The 23,361-nt window shown below is 29.2% G+C and overlaps 5 protein-coding genes across 5 annotated transcripts; 2 read left to right on the top strand and 3 right to left on the bottom strand.

Annotated features, from left to right (window-relative positions):
• Positions 1-2,006: 2,006 nt before the first annotated feature.
• On the bottom strand, positions 2,007-4,802 carry LOC115706934 (putative UPF0481 protein At3g02645). Its single transcript, XM_030634713.2, has one exon. It carries the CDS (start codon positions 4,361-4,363, stop codon positions 2,657-2,659), a length of 1,707 nt encoding a protein of 568 aa, XP_030490573.2. The 5' UTR covers positions 4,364-4,802; the 3' UTR covers positions 2,007-2,656.
• Positions 4,803-5,253: 451 nt separating this feature from the next.
• Positions 5,254-6,154, bottom strand: LOC115707143 (protein DMP8-like). Its single transcript, XM_030635009.2, has one exon. It carries the CDS (start codon positions 6,094-6,096, stop codon positions 5,437-5,439), a length of 660 nt encoding a protein of 219 aa, XP_030490869.2. The 5' UTR covers positions 6,097-6,154; the 3' UTR covers positions 5,254-5,436.
• Positions 6,155-12,434: 6,280 nt separating this feature from the next.
• On the top strand, positions 12,435-13,353 carry LOC115705044 (uncharacterized). Its single transcript, XM_030632282.2, has one exon. It carries the CDS (start codon positions 12,589-12,591, stop codon positions 13,165-13,167), a length of 579 nt encoding a protein of 192 aa, XP_030488142.2. The 5' UTR covers positions 12,435-12,588; the 3' UTR covers positions 13,168-13,353.
• Positions 13,354-14,906: 1,553 nt separating this feature from the next.
• LOC115707889 (protein NUCLEAR FUSION DEFECTIVE 4) lies at positions 14,907-17,424 on the top strand. The gene is made up of 3 exons (XM_030635982.2): positions 14,907-15,377; positions 15,690-16,567; positions 16,759-17,424. The coding sequence occupies exons 1-3, from the start codon at positions 15,048-15,050 to the stop codon at positions 17,225-17,227; spliced, it is 1,677 nt and encodes a 558-aa protein (XP_030491842.2). The 5' UTR covers positions 14,907-15,047; the 3' UTR covers positions 17,228-17,424.
• Positions 17,425-18,389: 965 nt separating this feature from the next.
• Positions 18,390-19,151, bottom strand: LOC115703576 (uncharacterized). Its single transcript, XM_030630802.2, has one exon. The coding sequence runs from the start codon at positions 19,149-19,151 to the stop codon at positions 18,513-18,515; it is 639 nt and encodes a 212-aa protein (XP_030486662.2). The 3' UTR covers positions 18,390-18,512.
• Between the last annotated feature and the right edge of the window lie 4,210 nt (positions 19,152-23,361).

Raw genomic sequence — 23,361 nt, 5'->3', positions numbered from 1 at the left:
TTTTTTTTTTTTGAAATGTTTTAGTTTTATGACTATATTCATTTATTTTCCAAACTATTTCATTTTCTAAAACATGTCGTTTTCGTCTAAAGGTTTCCTTTTTGAGAATGATGTCGTTTTCTCAGTTAGTCGACGTTTCGTCTAAAGGTTTCCTTTTATGAGGTCATTTTTCAGAGCTTGGTATGCTTTAAAATGTGTTTAACTAAATAATAATAGCTCTTTTATTTTTGGGTAAGTTGAAAAATACTTCTTTTATTCATCAATTAATTAAATTTACCTCTAATTTTATATTTATTTGAAACATACCTCTTTTTATATGTATTGTACCTAAAATACCCTTACATAAGAGAATCACATGGAGGGTATCTTGAAGTGACAGGGGCAAAACTGGTATAATGTTTAAAAAAAGAGTTAAAAATTATAGATTTTAAAAAAGAAGGTAAAAATAAAAGAGGACAATATAAAAAGGGTATAAATTTTAATTTCCTCTTAATTTTTTTCCACAAACACTCTATTTAATGATTACTACCTTGCTTACTTATTAAATATTTCTTTCTATTTTTTAATATAATCAAATCAAATTATAAATATTTCTTAGTTATACTTGCATTGATTTGAAAATTAATTATATTTTGTATCATGGTTTATGTTAGGAATTTTTACTAAAAACATATCTAGTATTTTTTTTATGGATCTTTCTAATTATATTTTTATAGAACCTCACCAAAAAGCAACATGTAATCAGCATAATATAAATAAAAGTGCATGAAATAACATAGTATAGTTGTGAAAATAATTTGTAAAAACTATCACCCCTATTTTTGTAAAAAAAAGTTGAGAAAACTATAAATCAGTATTTTTTGTTTTTATTTTATTATTTGAGTATTTATATTTTATCATTGACAACTAATTAAGATATGAATTTTTCACTCTAAATGTATATACACTTATATAAATTTATAAAATAATCATAAATTAAATTATTTTTTTCAGTTTTTATAACAACTATGTGCGATTATGCTATCTAGTTTTATTTATTATTTTATTATTAATATAAGTTTCAATAAAAATATTTAAATATATTGTTAAAAAGAATAAAAGGAATTTAATTAAATATTGTTATTAAATATGAAAGTGACACATAATAAAAAAAAATGTCTATATGTACAGATATTTTTTTTCGACTCTATCTAAGTATTATCTTAAAATATAATACAAATCTTATAATAAATTGAACTTTTGTAATAATAATAATTATCTGTGCTTAAATTAGTGTATAATTGAATACTATTTATTTAAATTAATTTAAAAATTATATTATTTATTTCTAATTCGTACAAATGATTTAGAAAAAGAATTGGCAATACATACTTTGTATTTCAATTTAAATAAAACTTTTTTTAAAAAAAAAAAATAAGAAAAGAAAAGTTAGTCGTACATTTTAGATTTTCTTAATATTTTTATAAAAATTCAAATAATCGCAATATAAATTACAATATAATAGAAAAATACATAAATTATCAAATATTAACCAATAATTTTATGTGTGAAGATTTCTTAAAAAATAATTATCTAAAATTTAACCAATAATTAATTTTAAATAATAAAATGTCTTGAATTATATTGCTTAATTTTAATCCAAAACATATTAGCAAGAAAAAACTAAAATTAAAAAAAAAAAAAAATGACAGCACATCCTTGATGTGCTTTGCCACTAATGTATATGAAAAGATTCAACTTGCAAAACAATTAATTATTGAAAGAAATACAAATTGTAATATTATACAACTTTGGAATATAGACTTAAGCATGTACAACCATACGGATGAAGACAGAAATTTCTCTCTTACAATGTTTATAAATTGCTTCAAATACGTGTATCCATCTATTTATTTTATTTTACTTTATGTTTTGGACATTTAAATCATTTTAATTCGAATTCGTTTTTAAATATAATATTCAACACTTTAATTGATTGAGATAATTCTCAACATTAGGGTCATATATTTAAATAAATTAAAAATAGAAAGGTTGTATTCTCTAATTATTTTGGTTCGGATACCATACTCAAACCAAACCAATTCAATTAATGTTGAAATCATGGTTAATAATTCGTAAATGTTCTAATTTTTTTAACTAGCTTTTGTACTTGTTAAAGCTTATAATACATAAATAATAATAAAAATAGATATTTTTAAAACAATATTAAATTACTATTAATATTATGCCTAAAATTATTGTTAGATATCAATTTTTAATAAAAAAAAATTGATTAAGTTTATATAAAGAAAAAAAAAAATTAAGCCGTTTAATTTGGTTTGATTTTATTTGAACTACGTGCTAGAATTTTAAAATCGTGATCGAATAGAATATTATAAATGATCTAAATTAATTAAATTATTGATACCGAATTCATTTAGTCTGATCTCAAATAATTTACTTTTAATGCAAACTCTAATAGCAACAATCAAGTATCAAATATATCATCACACCCATACATCTCAAAACGAATCAATAATAACACACACACACAGAGGTTGATATTCATCAAGATTACACAACCAACCAAAATAATAAAATGGACAATAAAATGAACTTATAATTTTGTTCATATAATTTAACACAAAACACAAATTTAACAGTAATTTGAGCTTAATTAATTACGAGTGGTAGTAGTAGTGTCGATATTAAGAACACGAGCACAAGTGTAAACAGAACAAAACGCTTGCAAAGCCATGAACATCAACATCAAAACGGCAGCCAACAAAGTAAGAAACTGCCAAGAACCAAACACATAAAACTTCATAAATTTTCCAAATTTAACCTTCCATCTTCCATTATGATACTTATTCACATCTTCAATAACCTTATCCAAAAAGGGCACTCTCGTCAATCTAATAGATTTACTCATCCCATTCCATAACTTAGCCACTTCTTCATCACTCTTCAAACGATTCATAATTATACCTCTTTCTCTAAGTAACTTAACATCTTCTTCAGTATCAATAATCCCATTCATTAATTCAGTGTAACGTGTAAAAATCAACGGCCCTGATGCGTTTGATGCTTCGTAAGCCACTAAATTTCTCATTATGGTCTCTGCATTAACGTCTAAACTAACGGCAGGGAGGTAAAGTGTAACTGTATTGACGTCAAAACTAACGGTTGAGATGTTACCGTTTGTTGGGATGAAACGAAAACCGGATTTGAATAATTCAGTCACTGATGGAATAGAGATTTCTTCCATTAATGGTGGCTTGGAAATACTTGAAGAATTCTCTGCTTCTGGTTTGGCTTCTTCTTCTTCTTTGTCTTCTTCATTGAAAAACAAGTACTCAATTGGAGCTTTTAAGAGTCTGAATCCAGGAAGATTGGATAGGATTGTCCATGGGAGCTTCAAAATTACTTTAACTGGTCTTGAAAAAAATACCCTTTTGAGAAAACGTATTGAACTTCTGTTTAGCTTTGAAACCATCTTCCAAAATAGAAAGATTAGTTTTTTAACAGAGTTTGAATTACCAAAAAAGCTCTGTTTTTGTTGGTCTTGATTCTCATCATCATGGTCACTAATTTCAATAACTTCATCTTGGTTTTCAATTTGTTGTGGTGTGATTATGTCGTATAAGAAATCCAACAAGTGAGCACATTCGGAGACTTTAATGATCGCTTCTTGTTCCATCATTTTGAAAGGTGAAACCTCTTTTGAAAATCCCACCAACATGGCTAACAACATTTCATCACAAGATTCGAATTGAAACTCCAAAATCTTTCTCAAAAGGAATAATGGGATTTGATTTTCTAACATAATTATGTCTCTTAGTATAGCATTGTGCGCTGACTTTCTCCCTGTAAAGTCAACCAAATGTGACATTCTCGATGAAGAAGAGAATCCCTTATTAAATCCTTCTTTGATAGCATAAACTTGAAGAAACTCAAGTAAAAAAGAGGCATCAATGGCCATCATCCAAGCCAGAGTTTCACCACTAAAATCCAAGTACTTGTGGTAACAAGCTCTAATCTTGTGTTCTTGATTGATCAAGTGTTGAACAAGATCTTGAAATTTTCGACCACATTGGAGATTTTTTTGGGCTCTTTTTGCTGAGGAAAGTTTGTACCTTTCCATTTCATAAAGCTCTGTTCTCCAATAATGGTATGGGCCAATAGCTACTTCTTGTGGTGTGTAGGATTCTGGGTCACTTGCCATTAAAATTTTGGGGACATTGAAAACAGACACAGCAATATCAGCATCATCTTCAAGCTCTTCTTGGAGTGTTCTACTAATTTGGGTTACCCATCTTTGCTCATCAAATTTTGAAGATGATGAGTTTGATTTAGAAGATGTGGAATGTTGGATTGTAGGCATTTTTACTAGTATTATATGTTAAAGAAAGCAATTTATATTGTGTATGTTGATCAAGTTAGCTGAATTTTGGGGCGTTTTATTGGCAAAAGAACAGTAATTACATTATTTAATAATATGAAGTTTTAATTGGATTGTTGTGTGTTGTGTTATGGCCTTATCTAGCTAGATATATTAAATTAGAGAATTGATAAAAGATACTATTGGTGTTTAATATTCTTCTCGGTGTCACAGTATAATTAGTATAATTAAATATCGGATCTCATAAAAAAATAATTTTTAAAACATATTACTAACTAATCGTGAGACACCATTTATAAAAAAAATATTGCACCACTAATATCTAATAGGAATGATCATTAAACTATGGTCCATGCCTTTCTTGTGGCTTTAATATTTAATTTAAGGCATCATGCTTTATTTTTTTGTAAGACAAGGACAAAAGTAAATTTTTTAAAAAAAGAAAAAAAACTTTTTGTGGGATTTAAATATTAATCTCTATCATATACTAATCTAAATTAATCATTATAATAGAATTATTATTATATCTATAAATATCATAGTTGTAGCTAAAACGTATATGTATTTTTGTTGACCCCTCCTTATCAAGTTTTTAAGTTCCATTGTTATATCTATGGACTTAAAAGTAATACTTGAAAACGGCCTTTTAACATTGTTCTTGTTTAGGGAAATATTAATTATCCTTTTTTTTAATAAGGAAAATATGCAAACAAAATGTAAGCAGAGATGTCTTTTCCAAAAGTAAATTAATACTAAAGAATGTAACTAGTCTGTATATTTGGAGATGACTGAGTCAATTTTTTAATATGTTGTGACTTGTGAGAAGAGAATGCTTCCACATTTAAACAACATCATGCTCATCAAATTATCAATAAACAACAAATTAACACATATACTTAAAATAATAAAACATGAAACATTTCATAATTCATCATACAACAATCAATAAACCAACCCTACTACAAGTGGCACTAACATACATATATATATAATAAGATATTATTATTTTTATCTAATTACTAATATAATTATAATTAAGTAATAATTAACTCTAATTAAGTAGCCATGCATCCAATACCATAACGAGTATTTGGAAACACAAGAAACAAGCCACTACAAACAATCCCAACCATCAAAGGAAAACTCTCCATAACTTCATCCATAGCTTTCTCATGTCCAGGAAAAACACAGTCAGTTATCCGGTGATCGGAAAAAGCGATCGCCGTGAAAACCAAAACAGACATAAGAGCATGAACAAAATCAGTAACACCCAATTTATACCTCTCATCTTTGGGAACTTCAACATCCAATCCAGGCTTAAACACAGCCAAACCCTTAGTGGTAACAAACCCGTAATACACCTTCCCGTCCGGTCCCCGGAAACTGTCGGTGAAATGGAAGAAGAAGCAGGAGAGAGAACAGAGACCCAATAAGACGTGCATCATGGTGGTTGAAACAGGGGAACACTCGCCGTTACCGTAGATTGACGGAAGAACCATCTCGAAAGTCAGAAGGGTTCCCGTTGGGAGAAAATTTGCCAGCATTGATGTTTTTGAGAGCGTCTTTTGCACGCCCTTTGCGACGGCGCGTCGCTTTCGACCTTGTCCTGGAACTGCCGTGGATGGAGGGTGGTAAGGTAGTGAGGATGATTCTATGTCGTCTTGTGGGGTTGTGTCGTAGATTTTGATTCCGATTCCTTCTTCTGGTGTGTCCATTTTTCTTGGGAATTGGGTTTCAAAAAATTGTGGAAATGATTTTGAAAGAGACACAGTATATATATTTATATATATAGATATTTATATATATATAGGTGTGTGTGTGAAATTTGAATTTGGCGGTTATTGACGGTTGTGGAAATATGGAATAACCGTTTTCATTAATAGTTACCCAATTATATATTCAGGTTGATTTTTTTTTTTTTAACAATCAACTTTCATTGAAAATATTCAAAAGTTTATACATAAAAAAAAGATGAAAAATCATCTATCCAAACTAGTTTATCATCCAGCGAGTCTTGCGAATTATAATTCGTATGCAAATAAACGTAAATCGAGAGATCGCGAAATCTGAATAGCAAACTAACAAAAAAATCTAAAAAAGATCCTACTTTAAAACAAAGAAGAATTTCCTAGAAAATACAATAATTAAAAATAATCAACTAGACTCAAAATAATTAGGTTGATTCTTTTAAACAAAAATAATATGCATTTTTAAAATATAATAAAAATTAAAAACCTTACCAAAAAAAACAAGCCTTTTAGAGAATTTATTTGAAATTAATTAGCTCTTTTTTTCCATTTTTTTTGTGTGGGTCTAACCGTATTTCCAATCATATTCTCTTAACACGTCATAATGACACTTGAAAAAAATGAATTTCATCCATAAAAAAATATATTTCTTTTTAATAGTATTTTAATCAAAAATATTATTACTTTGTCATTAATTTATAAAGTTAATTTGGATGAACATGATTAAAGCAACAAAACACTAAAATGTCTCTCTATTTTTTGAATCATTTACTATTATAGAATGAATATATTTAAATAACCACAGTACTCTAAAATCTGTAACAATTTTATTAACTAGTAACAGAAACTGGTAAAAGAAAACAAAAATATTTATTTACACTTATAATATTTCTAAATTATTAAACATTAGTAAATTACAAATAATTGTATAGCTAAAAGTGTCAAAGAAAAATTTTATTTATAGTTTACATATAGATACTCACAATATTTTTTTAACAATGTGGGATTTTTCACCTAATTAATAAAGAGTATTATGACTTTTTGTTTAAGACAACTTAAATCAACCACAAGGTAAAATTAAGAATAAACTATGGGAAAAATTTGTGGCAAACAACTTCAAAATGTTGTGCTTTAATTTTATTGGCTCAAATTTAGTTGTTGGTATTTGTAAAAACAAGATTTGCCTAAATAGATTATTGAAGGGAAATTTATATTATATACTAACTTTTGTTATTTTTTTACAAAAATATTGTCAGGCGGTATTTTTTACTTTTTTACTGTATTTTTTTATAAATTTCATACTGCAGTATACTGTGTCAAGTTTTCACTGGTGTTTTACTAGTGTCCTACTGTTGTTTTGAGTTGTTCTGCTTTGTGTTTTACTGGTGTTTTATAAAAACACAGTATTTTTGAAAAAAAAATCGTGTAACAGTATTTTTGTAAAAGTTAACCCAAATTCTAGTATTTTTGTAAATTTCCCTTATTAAATCCGTGTATAAAGACGAGGCCTATTGGAGCTGAAGAGAGGCCCTATCATAGAGAACGAAGCCCCACCTACGTTATGAGCAACAGAATTAAAATAAAAGCTTTACAGAAATGACACTAATCTAATCGGAATAAGTAAGAACTATTTTTTTTTTATTATTTTATATTAATTAAATATAACTGTAAAATAATTTTAATAAAAAGTACTTTTTTTTATAATCAATGTACCAAATATATCTTCACATAACTTATCAAAATTAGAGTTCCTAACAATAAGAATATGACCTATAAAATTAAGTATATATTAAAGAGTAATAAAAGAAAAGTAAAAATTAAAATAAGTAATGAAAAGTAAGTATATAGTATAATTTCCTCAATCTAACTTGTCTAGCTATGTGATGAACTCTCAAAATTATTGGGCTTTGCGTCTCATTTGCATATGATGACAAATTGGGATGAGAAGTTTACTCAACTCCAAAGATTATTGGTATCGAGAAAATTATATTATATACCCATTTTATTTTATTTGTTTTAATTTTTATCTTCATTTTTATATTATTAAAAATATACCTACTTTTAAAGATGATGTCTACATTAGATCCCTTAAGTTAATATAAATTATATGTTAGATTTAAGTAGACTCACTGAGTTTATTGGACAACTCATTCATAAAAATAGGTATATTTTAATAAAATATAATATGAGAGTATTTTTGATTAATGATTAAAAAAAAAAAAGCTATTTCTCAACTTATCTCATTCCTATTTGATTTTAAGTGTTTCAACAAAGATTTTCAGTTGGGTTTTGATTTCATGCAATTGGGCTTGAAATCTCTCTTCTTCTTCTTCTTGTCATTTTATATCTACTTCGTTTTTAAAATTACTGCATTGGCTTGTACCATTTAATTAACCAAATATCATTAAAAGAAATTAATAAAAAATGTATTTATAATTTTTACAAGAAACAATATTATATCTATTGTTGATTGTTTACGTAGAAAATTATTGTTAATTTTTTCTTAAACATATATATAGTAATATTTTTGGGATTATTTCGTAGATATGTAATGAAAAAATCCTTAAAAATGTAAGAAATGTTTTTTTAAGGATTTTGAATTTTTCAATTTTCTTTTATAAATATATTTCCAATTTCATCAATTAAGAAAAATATAAAAATTTCTTCCATTTTATTACCCCAATATCTAGTTATTTATGATTGCAAAAAAAAAAAATCTAAAGTTATTTATCATAAATTTATTTGTTCGTTAATAAAAAAAAGTTGATTTTTATTTTGTTAAAAAGTGAAAAAAAAAAAACCATAAGCCTGTTTGGCTGTATTTTCAGTTTTTTATTTTTTAGAATTGTATTTTCAAAAGTGAGAATAAAAAAACAGTTTTTTGTCATTTTAAAAATTTAATGGTGTTTGACACAAAATTTTTAAAATTACTTTTACATTTTTTCTTACTAAAAAAAATTAATATTTTAACACCATACCATGACATGAACCCATCCGGGTTCAAGTTCAGGTTTGATTCTAAGTTTAGGAATGAGTATGTGAACAAAAATGTAAAATATAATATGTTAGACAAAAAAAATTATTTTTAAAAATTGAAAACAACATTTGATGTTTTCTGTTTTCTAGTTTAAAACTCAAATTTTAAAATAAAAAATTTTACCAAACGAACCTTATTAGTTTTTAAAAACTGTCTTCAGTTTTGAAAAACAAAAAACAATTTTTAAGTTATGAAGTCAAACAGCTTCCATGTTTCTTCTATATATACATAAAAAAAAAGTACAGATTAAGAATAGTTAAAAAGCATTTGCCTACTAAAGTTGTAGCTTTAAGTTTGCGAAAATCTTGCCTCATTTCTTATCTACACAATGGTATGGTTGTATGATTTGCATTCTTATTCTTTATGCTACAAACAATGCTTGGGAATCAATTGAAAAAAAAAAAAAATTGTTACTTGGTAAGGCAATTAAAACAGTTTGGAAATCCTCTGTTTCTTTTTAAATTAATACTTGGTGGGAATTTTCTTATCACTTTGTCTACTATATTTTCAAATACTAAGTTTCAAGTTTCAACATTTTATTTGCACCATGTTATATAATAATTGAGAGATTCATGGCTAGAAACAAAGTCTTCTGCTGCAATGGCTCATCAGCATTGTTTGCAAATTACAAATGTTGAAACAATGTTTATTATTAGTTCTTTAAAAAAAAATGAATAAAAATAAACTTTCATTAAATTGAAATTTCTGAGAAAAAATAAGAGCTAATTTTTTTAATTATTAATGACTACACATCTTAATTGTCTTATTGTCAAGATTTTATTGTTGATGTTTATGAAGTTTTATTCTTTTTTCTATAAGTGAAGTTTGTATTCGTTAGAGGTAGTTCCACTTCCAATTATCAACTGTGGTAAGTAATGGTTTGTTTTCATTAATAATATTAAGGGTAAGTACTATTTTGGACCCTCTGTTTTACAAAAGTTACTAATTGGACTTTGTATTTTATTAAATGATAAAATGGACCCTGTATTTTCTAAAATAGTACAAATAGGACCCTGAATTGATTTTTTGTCAAAATAAAGTTTAATTATAATCTGATCTAAAAGTGTTATGACAAAACTGTTTACATTTTTTTGTATCTGTTCGTATTAAGTATTGTCTTCAAGTTGGTTGTATTAAAAAAAAAGTTATTAAAAATTAAGTTCAGGGTCCTATTTTTACTATTTTAGAAAATACAGGGTCCATTTTGTCATTTAACAAAATACAGGGTCCAATCTGTAACTTTTGCAAAACACAGAGTCCAAAATAGTATTTACCCTAATATTAATAACAGTTTTTTTTCTTAAAAAACAAAAAATGTATAAATACTTTATTCTCACGTGGCAGCTAATACCGTTGAAAAACCTGTCAACTGTTCCCGCCAGTTCTAGAATTCACCAAATTACATTCCCACTCACTTTCTTAGCGCGTGGATTTCTTATATTATGTTTTTGTGCTCTTATGAAAAAAAAAGTGAACATTTATTTCTTCAATTAAAAACATTAACATGTAGGGGTGGACATCATTTAATACAATCTAATTGAACCGAACCGATTAAATCCAATCAAATTATAAAAAGTTAGATATCCAATTACAATTAGATTGGATGTTAAAAGTTAGATTCTAATTAAATTGGATTGGTTATTGGATGTCAATTTCAAAATCTAATTAAAAACCGATCCAATCCAATTAAATTTATATATATTAAAAAATTATTTATTTAATAAAAAATATTGAAAAATATAAGGGAAATTTGAATTTCCATACTTACAAAACCCTATTATTTTTTTCCTAAATACATACTTACTAAAATTGGTAATATATGCCAATTTTATTAATTTTCCAAAACTAACCCTCCCATTTGAATTCCTACTCTCAGCCGACTCTTTCTCTCTCAACTCACCAACACCCAACGCCACCCATCAACCCCAAACGGTGACCCACGAAACGCTCACCCACGCTCAACCCCAACCCCAACCGTCATGACGCTCGGCCACGGAACCGAAGAAAACCCCAACCCCGGCCCCCCCAACCCTCTCTCTTCGTCTCTCTCAAGCGAAAAAAAAAAAAGAAAGAAAACTCCGGTGGTCCGATGGTCGGACCATGGGTCCGATGGGGTCCGACCAATCGGACCAATCGGATCCATGGTCCGACCATCGGACCCGACCCTCTCTCTTCGTCTCTCTCAAGCGGAAAAAAAAAAAAAAAACTCAAGTGCTCCGATAGTCGGACGATGGGTCCGATTGGTCGGACCCCATCGGACCCATGGTCTGACCATCGGACCACTGGAGTTTTTTTCTCGGTTGAGAGAGACGAAGAGAGAGGTGAGGTTGGGGTTTTCTTCGGGTTCCGTGGGTGAGCGTCGTGATGGGGGGTGAGCGTGGTGGCGTTTCATGGGTCACCGTTTGGGGTTGATGGGTGGCGTTGGGTGTTGGTGAGTTGAGAGAGAGTAGGAATTCAAATGGGAGGGTTAGTTTTGGAAAATTAGTAAAATTGGCATATATTACAAATTTTAGTGAGTATGTATTTAGGAAAAAAATAATGGGGTTTTGTAAGTATGGAAATTCAAATTTCCCAAATATAATATATATTTATTATATTTTATTAGATTTTTTTTGTGTATTGAATTTGTAATACTTGATTGTTTTGTGTATTTATTTTTATAATGTTTTGATTTATTTTATTATTTAAAAATGTTGTTGTTTTAATTATTTAAAACTTTTAGCTACATTACACTTACAAAAATAGTATATTTATGAAGTATTAAACTTAAATAAAAAGTAATATTTAGTTTTTACGTATTTTTCTTCATATTCGTAAGTTAATATTGAACTTTAGCTGTGTAATTAGATATCTAATTAAAAAACCGATCCAATCCAATTAGTAATTAGATTGGATTGGATTTCGAGATCTAATTGGATTAGATTGGATGATGATTTTCCAAATCTAATTACTAATTGAATTGGATTGAGAAAAAAAAATATTAGATTGGATGCCCACCCCTAGTAACATGTACCGTTTAAAATTTTATTCAATAAATGAAAAAAAATCTGTATTTAAAAAAAATAATCTTCTAAAGTTCTAAATAGAATTATTTCTCAAAAAAAAAAAAGTTCTAAATAGAATTTGCGCGTAAAGATAACAATCGTATCGCGCATTCGGCGGGTTTCGTCCCCAAAAGATGGGCCCACTTTAACGGACTTCCATTTTAAATTACCGTTTAGTCCTTGATCAAATTACGCTTTTACCCATCGTCTTCTACCTCTATATATAGACCATCCTTGACTAAACCCTAAGGTTTGGCAAACTGAGAAATCAAACGGTGCTTCCGCTTAAAAAGAGAAAAATTCAAATTCTTTTCCCAAAAGACTTTCCTTCTTTTTCTCGATCATCATCAGATTCATATTACTCATACTCCTCTCTCTATGACTTCGACTATGTCGGTTCCTTCGTCTCAAACAAAATCGGAAAATCCAGCGTTTTATCAGAATCGCAAACCCTTACTATCATCGCCTAATTCGAATTCCTCCGTGTTCGAAGTCTCACGCTCATCATCATCTCCCACACGTGTGGCCATTCACGGACGCTCTCACTCTCCGAAGTCTCCGTACGGAACAAGATCTCCATTCTCGTTACTGAAGACGAAGCAGAGCAATGGCGGCGACTGCGTCGGGGGATTAGTCTCTAGCCGAAAGAGGACGTGCGTTTGTTCCCCAACGACGCACCCAGGCTCGTTCAGGTGTTCCCGCCACAAGATTTTGACGGCGACAAAGGCGGCTAATAACGATCAATTTCGGGCGTCGTGTAATTCGAGTAGGTTAAGCTACAGAAGATCGGCGATGCTGAACTCACTAGTGAGGATTGGTGGAGTAGAAGGCGAGGAATTGGCTCGGAGAGCTTTATCGTCTCCGATAAGACCGTCTTCGCACAGTCAACGGCGGCTTATAGCATTCGAGCCGCGGCCTAGCCGGCTCCGTGTCATGTCCAAAGCCGAAGATTCTTGATTGTTCTGGTCATGGTGTTTGTTTAGTAGTAATTGTGTGATATATTAGTATTGTTTTCTGATGATTTTTTTAATTCTTGAAAACAATTAATAGACTGTTTTTGTTAACGATTGTTTGTACTTTGTTGTGTACATAACTGTGAATTTATTTAGATTGAAATCAACTCTTCTCCTTTAACTAGAAACTTCTGAATAGCTCTTTTGAAGTTTACATTTTCTTTTGGAATAATTATGTTTGAAAATTCAAATATTTATTATGGTCAAGAACAGATATGGGGTTGGGGTTAGTTGACAAGTGTGAATTTGAGTTTGGTATGGAGTGTAACAGTGGAAGTTTTATATGTATTTGTGTTTTACATGATTGGAGACAATGTAATTGGAATAATATTATTTGTGAATATTTTGGTACTAAAATAAGCACATGTACTTGTGACACATGTCTTGTAAACTGTGGCACAATAACAATTGTGGTTTCATATAAGATGAGTAAGCGAGCAACATAGTGCATTTGCACCATTGAGTGAGTGAGTGCCTGTATAAGGTCACTTATTTGGTTGCCCTCTATGGTCCGAGATTCCCATTATAACACACGTAGCATATGTCTGTGTGTTCTAATTATTGGGTAGGTCATAATTCTTTAAACCCATATTTATTTTTTATTTTTTATAATTGTTGTTAGTTTTTGGTATTCAAATAATTGATTTAAAAAGATAAATGTATAGTTAAAAAAAATATACTCGTCTAAATTTTAAATTTCAACTTTAATATTCAAATACAATCAAAATTATCAACTATAAATTCTAAATTTTAAATTAAACACGGTAAAATACAAACTTTAAATGTAAAATAGTTTAACGTAATTTGAATAATTTTATTAAAAAATATTTTCATTTGGTTTATTCAGCTTATTTGTGCGAGTTAGAATAATATTCAACCCGCCCAATATATTCATTGGGCAGTTTGAATTTTTCGTAAAGTTATTCAGGTTGTATTTTTTGTCTGGTAATTCGTTGTAGTTTGGACTGTTTATTCAGTTTGTTAATTTTTTTGAACAGCCCTAGTCGCTAGCTTAATTGATAGCTGGGAGATAGGGCCGATCTTGAAATTTATTATATTACAGGAAAAAAATTATTTTTGAACTTTTATTTAGAAAAAAAAAAAAAGATATATTTAAAATCAATTAAAAACCAAAAAAAAATTGAACCCTAAGTCACTCCGCAGTGCCTGCTGGAGTGAAACTATGTGGTGGTTAGTTAGGCAGGTAAAGGCATTCAATAATGTTATCGTACAAATTCAATTATATTATATGTGTTCTGTCCTCTAGACCAAAACAAAAACAAATGTTTTCATTACAATCAAATCTAAAATGGTGACAAAACTAGAGTTCTCTTAATATTAGGGTAGCTAAATATTAAGTCCATGCCTCTTTTTCAAATGGGAAGAGAGAGAGAGAGAGTATTAATTTTTGTTAAATTAAAGATTATAATTTATAATAACAATTAAGCTCATCCTAGAAAGAATTTATAATGGGGTTGCTCATTTTACTGACCCCAGATTCTGTTTCGTACTCTTATTCTTGGCTTGTACTAACATAAACTGAAATTAACAACTTTGAAAAATAAAATAAATTGATTCTGGTCTTTAATTTTCTTGTGTTTTTTAAGACCACATGGTTGATGATTATGGTTATTTTATTAGATATATAATAAGTCAAAAGATCCAACCTTTTCTATTTAATGTTTTTTAACATTTTGGGGGACCACATGTAAATGGTTGCCTCAGCTCAGACTATGCAACTCTCAGCAAAAACTCATATAAATACATTTCTCTCAGAAACTCAGTATAATATTCACAGCAGAGGAGTACTGGTGTTTGTTGAAGATGACTGGTCCAGTTTTGAAAGCAGGAAGTAGACCACCGTGGGTGGGTTTAGCAGCAGCAGTTTGGGTTGAAATAGCTGCTGGAAACGCTTATAACTTTCCACTCTATTCATCTGCACTGAAATCGGTTCTGGGTTTTAATCAGCAACAAGTAACCATACTTGGAGTGGCTAATGATATAGGAGAGAGTGTTGGGTTGCTTCCTGGTATTGCCTGTAATAAGTTTCCTCCTTGGGCTGTTCTTTTGGTGGGTACAGTGTGTTGTTTCTTGGGCTATGGTGTTATTTGGCTAGCTGTTAGTCAAACTCTTCCCAACTTGCCTTACTGGTTGGTGAGTTGCAATACCCATTCGAAATTTATCATTTGTAGTTGCAAATTCTTGTTTAGTTTATTGTTTTTGTTGTATTAATTGATGGGTTCCACTGATTTTGAGGCTGTTTGATATGATGACTATGATCTTGATCTTAATCTTATTATTTCTTGATGCTTTTTCTTGAACTATTTTGATTTTGATCATAGCAAGGCTGTTGAATTAGGAGGTCAATGATTGTGTTTGTCATTCTTATATTCAGTTCTGATTTTGGCCTAATATATTTATGTGAGGACACAGACTTAACACCTCATGTTTTCATTGCTATGGCAGTTGTTTGTTACTCTTTGCATCGCTACAAACAGCAACGCTTGGTTCGGTACAGCAGTGCTTGTAACAAACATGAGAAATTTCCCTCTCAACAGGGGCACAGTTGCTGGAATTCTCAAAGGTTATGTTGGTCTTAGTGCTGCAGTTTACACAGTTATATTCAGTATGGTTCTTAAAAAATCTTCTTTGAATCTACTTCTGTTCCTAGCTCTTGGTATTCCTGTTCTGTCTTTGGTCATGATGTATTTTGTGCAGGCATGTAATCCAGCTTCTGAAGAAGATTCTTCAATCAATCTTCATTTTAATTTCACTCAAGCTTTTAGTGTCATTGTTGCAATTTATCTTCTCACAACCACAATCTTATATGATACATTATCCATTAGTGATTCTATTTGTTATGTAATGGTTGCCATAATGGTTCTTCTTCTTTTGTCCCCACTTGCTATTCCTATCAAGATGACATTTTTTCCTGCAAAACCAAAGAAGCCTGCATTAGAAGATGACAATGTGACCCGAGTTGATGACCCTTTGTTGACACCATCATCTTCTGCTGCAAACCTTGGGAGTTTTCATGAGACTGATGATTATGCATCAGATATAGATACACTTCTTGCCATTGGAGAAGGGGCAATAAAGCAAAAGAGGAGACCAAGAAGGGGAGAGGATTTTAAGTTTCGCGAAGCGGTTATAAAAGCAGATTTCTGGCTTCTTTGGCTTGTGTTTTTTCTTGGGGTTGGTACTGGAGTAACTGTTCTTAATAACTTGACCCAAATTGGAGTTGCATTAGGATATAACAACACAACAATACTGTTATCTCTTTTCAGCTTCTGCAATTTCGTCGGGCGCCTTGGCTCTGGTACTGTTTCTGAATACTTTGTCAGGTTTGAACCCCAAATCCCATATCCAAAACAAATCAAATCATACTCAAAAAAGAGACCTTTTATTTGAGAAATGAAATTCAAACTAAAGGGCCTTGGGTTACTTACGGTCATAGCCATCCCACTCTTAAGACTACCCTGACTTGGGATTGTTTATGTGAAACTAATTTGAAATTTGACTTTGTTAAATGCAGATCAAGAACAATACCTCGTACACTATGGATGACACTTTCACATGTACTTATGATAGTAGTGTTCCTCTTGTATGCATCAGCTCTCAATGGTACTCTCTATGCTGCAACAGCTCTTCTCGGTGTCTGCTATGGAATTCATTATTCTATGATGGTTCCAACTGTTTCTGAGCTTTTCGGGTTAAGTCATTTCGGTGTTATCTACAGCTTCATGTTGCTAGGCAACCCAATTGGTGCAGTTCTTTTCTCAGCTATGTTAGCTGGTTCTGTATATGATGCTGAAGCTGCCAAGCAAGGAGGTGGATCCACTTGCTTAGGTCCAAATTGCTTTAGGTTCACATTCCAAATTCTTGCAGGTGTGTGTGGATTAGGTACAATCTTGGGCATAATTTTAACAATTCGAGTTCGACCAGTTTACCAAATGCTCTACTCTGGGGGCTCTTTTCGCCTACCTCAAAGTTCTAGCCACTGATTTTTGGGCATGTAAAATACCATCATCTTAGAAGTTCAACAAACAGTTCCTTAGGAATATTTGCTTGTGCACTTGTGTCCTATTGGGGCTATGTGATTTAGAGCTTAGAAGTAATTATTCAAATTAATGTGTAATATTCACTTTTGATCTACTATACTGATTTTACCATAATTATTAATAGCTTGGTTAAAACAGAACTCATTATATAATCCTTATCAATCTCTAAATCAAAGCTTCAAAGGTTTTGAATTTATTTTGTATATTTTTTCTTGACTTTCATGGCTCTTATTGACTCATAAACAAACAGTTCCTTAGGAATATCTCCTCTGCTTGTGTACTTGGTATATATATATATATGTACATGAAATGGATATTCACTTTTCCTGTGTAATTTCCAATGCATTTTGTTCACCTTAATTATTCCAAGGCACAAACGAGTTAGGCCTATGTTTAGGATCTCCACTTAATAAGACTCCTAATTTTAAAAAATGCTATTTTTTTCTATTTACAAAGAAGCTTTTAATTTTTTTTTTCAAAAATACAATATTATATAAGATTTTCTTAAAAATAACAAATTTTGGGCAACACCCTAGAACTTGGTTAGAGACTTGCTTTTAGGTATCTATAGTTTATATTATTACACCATGTTAAAACAGAGCTCATTATATAATCCTTATCAATCTCTATTATGATATGTGGTTTATGGCTAGCTTTCCAACTCAAAATCAAAGCTTCAAAAGGCTGTGAATTTGTCAAAGTCAAGAAAATCGACAGACACATGGACTAAACTTTTTCTTCTTTTATTTATATATTTTTGACTGGTATAATACAAAGAAACCTCATGTTAAGTAAAGTAAGTAGCTTCTTTTCTTCACCACCCAAAGAAAAAAAAAAAATAGGAAGATAAAGCCAAAAGCATTGAATTCAATTTCAAGTGGAGTGCAATTCATAGCCATGTTTCTTCTCCTTTTATTTATTTTTTTTGAACCGACATAATCATTTCTTCCACAATTAATGGTGATTTCAGTTTACTCAAACATAAATAACAGAATCATACAAAAGAGAATAATAGGCCCAAGAACAAAATGTTAAAAATATTAAATTAAAATACTCAAAAAAAATCAGAGACAAATTTAACCAAATAAAGTTTAAAATACTCAAAGAAAGAAGAACACAAAATCCATTTACCTATGGTGGAAGAACACAAAAACCCATCTCACACCATTAAATTAACAATAATTCTTTTCTGTTTATCATCAAAATCAAAACAATGAAAGAAAAAAATTCATGTGGGTTTCAAATCCTGAAACATAGTATCCCACCTGATCTCTTCAACACCAGTAGACCAATAACCATCTTGATCTTCTTCTTCTTCTTCTTCTTGTTCATAAATTTTCTGCTCTTTTTTGAGATCATACACAACTGGGCTTGAAAAGCTTTCAATTCTAGTCATACTCCCATACCTAACCATTGGAGATGGAGACCCATTTGTGAGTTGAAGCAATCTCCCCTGTTTGGCAGAAATGAATTTCTTATTCCTCTTAAGCATAGCTCCTCTGAATCTTGTTCCATAAGTAGGCCTTGGAAGAACCATAAGAGCTGAAGATGAGGATGAATCTTCTTTATGAGTTGTTGTTAACATCTTTATACACTTAGCCAAACATCTCTTAGTTCTATTAATGGCCACAAGAAGTCTGGTAGTCATGGGTCTTGTTCCATTATTAAGCTTGTTGATTTCTTTCCTTGAGAGCTTTAAGATCTCAAGCCTGTGTTTGGCTATGGAGATTCCCATGCTTTGAAGAAATTCATGGTTGAAGTAGACTATGTCTTCTTCTTCAAGCTCGTTTTGAGCAAAGGCTAGTCCGTACTGGTAGACTAGTGTTGGTTCAAGCCCTGTTTTGGACAGCCATGAAAACCAGTCCATGGCTGCTCTGCTATGCTCTCTTTTGCTATAAAGATTGAAACTTTGAAATGGGAAAGTGTAATTAATGTGATTTTTGGATTGTGATGATTTGAGAGAGAGAAATAAAGATATATATATATAAAGTATGGGAAGAAGAAGAAGAAGGGTGTGTGTGTATGTGTGATATGTTACTTTGGAATATTATTTTATAGAATAGTAAAATGAAATAATAAAAATAATAATAATAAGAAAAAAAGTGGTGAAGAAAGAGAGAGAGACATAGATTAATTTAGGGGGTGGTGATGAGTTTTAGTTTTGGTCATGGTTTAGTTATTGTGTTGAAACTTGAGAGTGACTAAAGAAAAAGATATTTTTGATAGAGGAAATGGTGTAGGGACTAGGGCATGCATGCCATTGCCAATGCCCAATGCCATGTTCTATCAACAAACTAATTCTTAACGTGTCTACATTACAATTCATCTTATAATGTAACATTTTTCTTTTTCAAATATACATTTTTTAAAATCATTTTTAGTTTTTCTAATAAATAATAGAATTTTATCAATGACAATCAATTAAAATAATAACCTACAATTTAATTAGAGCAATTTTATGTTGAGACACGACTCAGCTGTCTAATTTTCAAGAAAATATTTATATAACCAAAATATAGAATATAATTATATTTAGTGATAATAGCTTCTTCCATTTTGCCTCATAAAATTAATTTTTAATGCAACATATTTATTTTAATTAGTTTTCTTTTGTTTTTTTATGAAGCATTTTTTAATTATATTTATTTAGAATATTAATCAATAAATTTATAATTATTTAAAAATGTGGAAATTAGAATTCAAATTAATTAAAAATTAAAATATTTTCAGTAACATATTCTTCATTTAAAATCTTATTTCATTTTTCATTTTTCTCTATTTTTTTTTTTAAAAAAAAAAAAATCTTATTATATTTCATTTGTAGGGACCATATATATCGATCTATACAAATTATGTAAGGAAGTGGGGATGGGATAGGAATATTTTCCACACGTCAAAATTATTATGCTTTTAACTTATAATGTAGTCGAGTAGTGAGTCTTTAATTAAGGATTATTTGCATAATAAATTAATTAAGATGATATATAGACTTGACTTTGGTTTATCATGTGATAGGATCATGCTTACCGATTGGGAAAGTGATTCAAATTCCATGTGTGAATGAACTTGAATTGGTGATGTATATAATGTATGGCCCCTTCAATCACGCCAATTTGGAAAAACAATATACATCGTTTGTGCTATGGTGTGTGGGGTATATATATAATAGTTATACATATGGAATAATAATCAATTTGATATATGAAAGTGGGAAAGAGAAAATGGACCATATATACATCATATGCATGTACTATATCTATATATCATTTTTCAAATTTAGATTATGAAAGTTGATCAATTCAATGTTTGGTTTAACTGATCATATTATAGTTTCTACTCATTATTTTTATTACGACTACCAATAATATATATGAATCATCAATAGTATACATGATTTGATTTGATATATATGTGTGTTAATTTGGTGGCCAGAATTACCAACCAATATATGTAGGTTCTTATTTCATTTCTCTTTTACATTTTTTTGTGGTCCACATCTTAGATATGAGTTATAAATTATAATCATGATATATAATATATGTGTATGTGCATCATGTGAAAACCAAATGGTACTCAACCACCGCAAATAGAAGCATTTACTACATATATATAAAACTAATTATAATGTACTTACTGTATTTCAACTGTAAACCCTAGAAGTCAGCTCCTAATTTGATTTTGGTGAGCGAAAATATAAAGAATTTAATTTGCTATGGTATATTAGTCGTTGGTAACCGTTAATTATTTTCTGTTGTTGATCATATATAGTCTAAAGACTATTGCTGTACTTCTATTATATATTTATTTTTTAAGACTCAATATATATTAATTTGTTTGGTCCCAAAATCAAAGAGGAAAGTTGAATTTAATTGTGACCCTAGATATATAGATATGGCTAATATTATTAGTGAATTTTGTTGTGTATTAGGTTTGGTCATGTCATCATAATTAATTAATGGTTCCTACCAACTAATTTTGTATATATAATTTAATATTATTGTGCAATGGGTGGTATTTTATAATTGGTTACAATATTCTTTCAAAAATATTTTTTAAATTATAAAAAATCTAATACTTAATTACACCAACAAGAATATAACAAGTACTATACACCAATACTTATAACATTCTCAATCTAACAAGTTTATATTTCCACAAATGTTGATAAAAAAAAAAGTATATGTTACAAATAAACATTGTGTTATTTAATTAATGCTTTCATTAATTTATATATAGAAAACAAAATTAATTAAATATAATTGGTGTGAATATAAATATAAGACACTTTACTTTTATATGTTTTTCATAAAGGGCTGCATTCATGCAAGTTTTTAATTAAGTAGTCCTCCTTAATTTTCTTTATATGAATCAATTAATTGACTTCTTTAACCGAGAACTAAGAAACTTTAGATATATTTATATTTATTTTTAGAGATTTATATATCTTGTATATTTATTTTGGTCGGCTGCTTTTCGCATGAATTTTTAATTATATTTTTATTATTCTCTCTTTAATTTTAAGCATTAATTTCCACAGTGAGTAGAGTAGCTAATTGCCAAGATCATAAAGTAAAGTATAATAAAATAGCATACTCTATCAACCTTGTTGTGGCTCCTAAATTTTGGATTAAAGCCCTTACTTTTTATATATATCCAAATCTTATCATGAAAATTTGTCACTAAAAATGCCAAAAAAACTATACATAATTATTATTATTATAAAAAAAAAATTAAAGTTAGATATTGTAATCAATTACTATTTTTTGTTTGTGTTCACAAACCCTTTATATGGATTGTGGACTAATAAATAAAAGGTTTATCACGGGTCTTTTTTCTTTCAAAAATATTTGGATACTATTTCCATGTGAATCCAAAATATTATTCTCTAAATTAATTAAATATATTTATGGTATAGAATGATTGAGTACTATACATCTATACATTATTATTTGCTAAATTGGAGCCTTTGAAACAAACAAATCATCATATGATGATATTATTGTACTATAAATAAATACCATAATATATAGATTCATGACAAAGTAAAAACAAGTTAATTAGTTTAATTATATATGTATGTATACATATATATAAATTATTAACACAAGAAAATATTTGAATGAGTCGACAGCCCACGTTGGAAGCTAAGATAAGACTCGTCACCCAATAATTAATATATTTTCATTGAACCAAACACTATATCATCATTCTCGTGAACATAATCACTTTACGTATAACCCATAATAATCATAAATATTATGTACTAGTATTATATACATGCATGAGATTCAGACTACACGTGTAATCAATATATATATATACACATTCTACCATCAATTTATATAAGTTTTTTCTTTTTTCTAGAAGAAATGGGATCGAGTTAGGTGAAAATTCCAAAATTAATTATGTATATAGCAAATACATGTACCAGGATTCAATTAATTAGTTAATTAATGAGTAAATATCATTTTAAATAATAATACATTGATGAGTTTAATTTTAATTAAATTTTCTTCGGTTAAAAATAAAATAGAAATTAAACCACAATTTGTTATTAGCATTAGAATAAGAAAGTTTTAAGGTTCATAGTTAGGATAAAAAGTATAGTTCGACCAAAAATCAGCCACATGGTATGATTATGTTCTCTTTTATACAAATTACAGAATTTAACTAAATATCATTTAACATAATCCTAATTTTTCTCAAATATAAGATTTAAATAATATTTGTATATAAATATAAATATAAAGTGCAGCAGGATATACTAAGTGTGATTATTACATAGACTTTTGAATCATTCAAAACATAGATATAGTTAGAAGAAACATCTCTATCGTCAAACCATCTTTTTAGTAGATAGTAATAGAGAAATGCTAAAGCGCACAGGTGGTCTTTCTCTTATGTGTCGATAATATCGCTATTTGTAAGTAACCAAGATTCCCATATAATTTAATATAATAAAGCTTTTTAGAGAGTATCGTAATCAACGCGACATCGTCTTCAGCATTGGTCTTTAATGCAATGCTCATAGTAATATCATAATATCATTATTGAATGTGCATTTAATTTGTAAGTAA

The sequence above is a fragment of the Cannabis sativa genome, chromosome 1, assembly GCF_029168945.1.
Source record: "Cannabis sativa cultivar Pink pepper isolate KNU-18-1 chromosome 1, ASM2916894v1, whole genome shotgun sequence".
NCBI classification, from domain to species: domain Eukaryota; kingdom Viridiplantae; phylum Streptophyta; class Magnoliopsida; order Rosales; family Cannabaceae; genus Cannabis; species Cannabis sativa.
The sequence above is the reverse complement of the archived record's forward strand: the minus strand, read 5'-3'. Positions and strand labels throughout refer to the sequence as shown.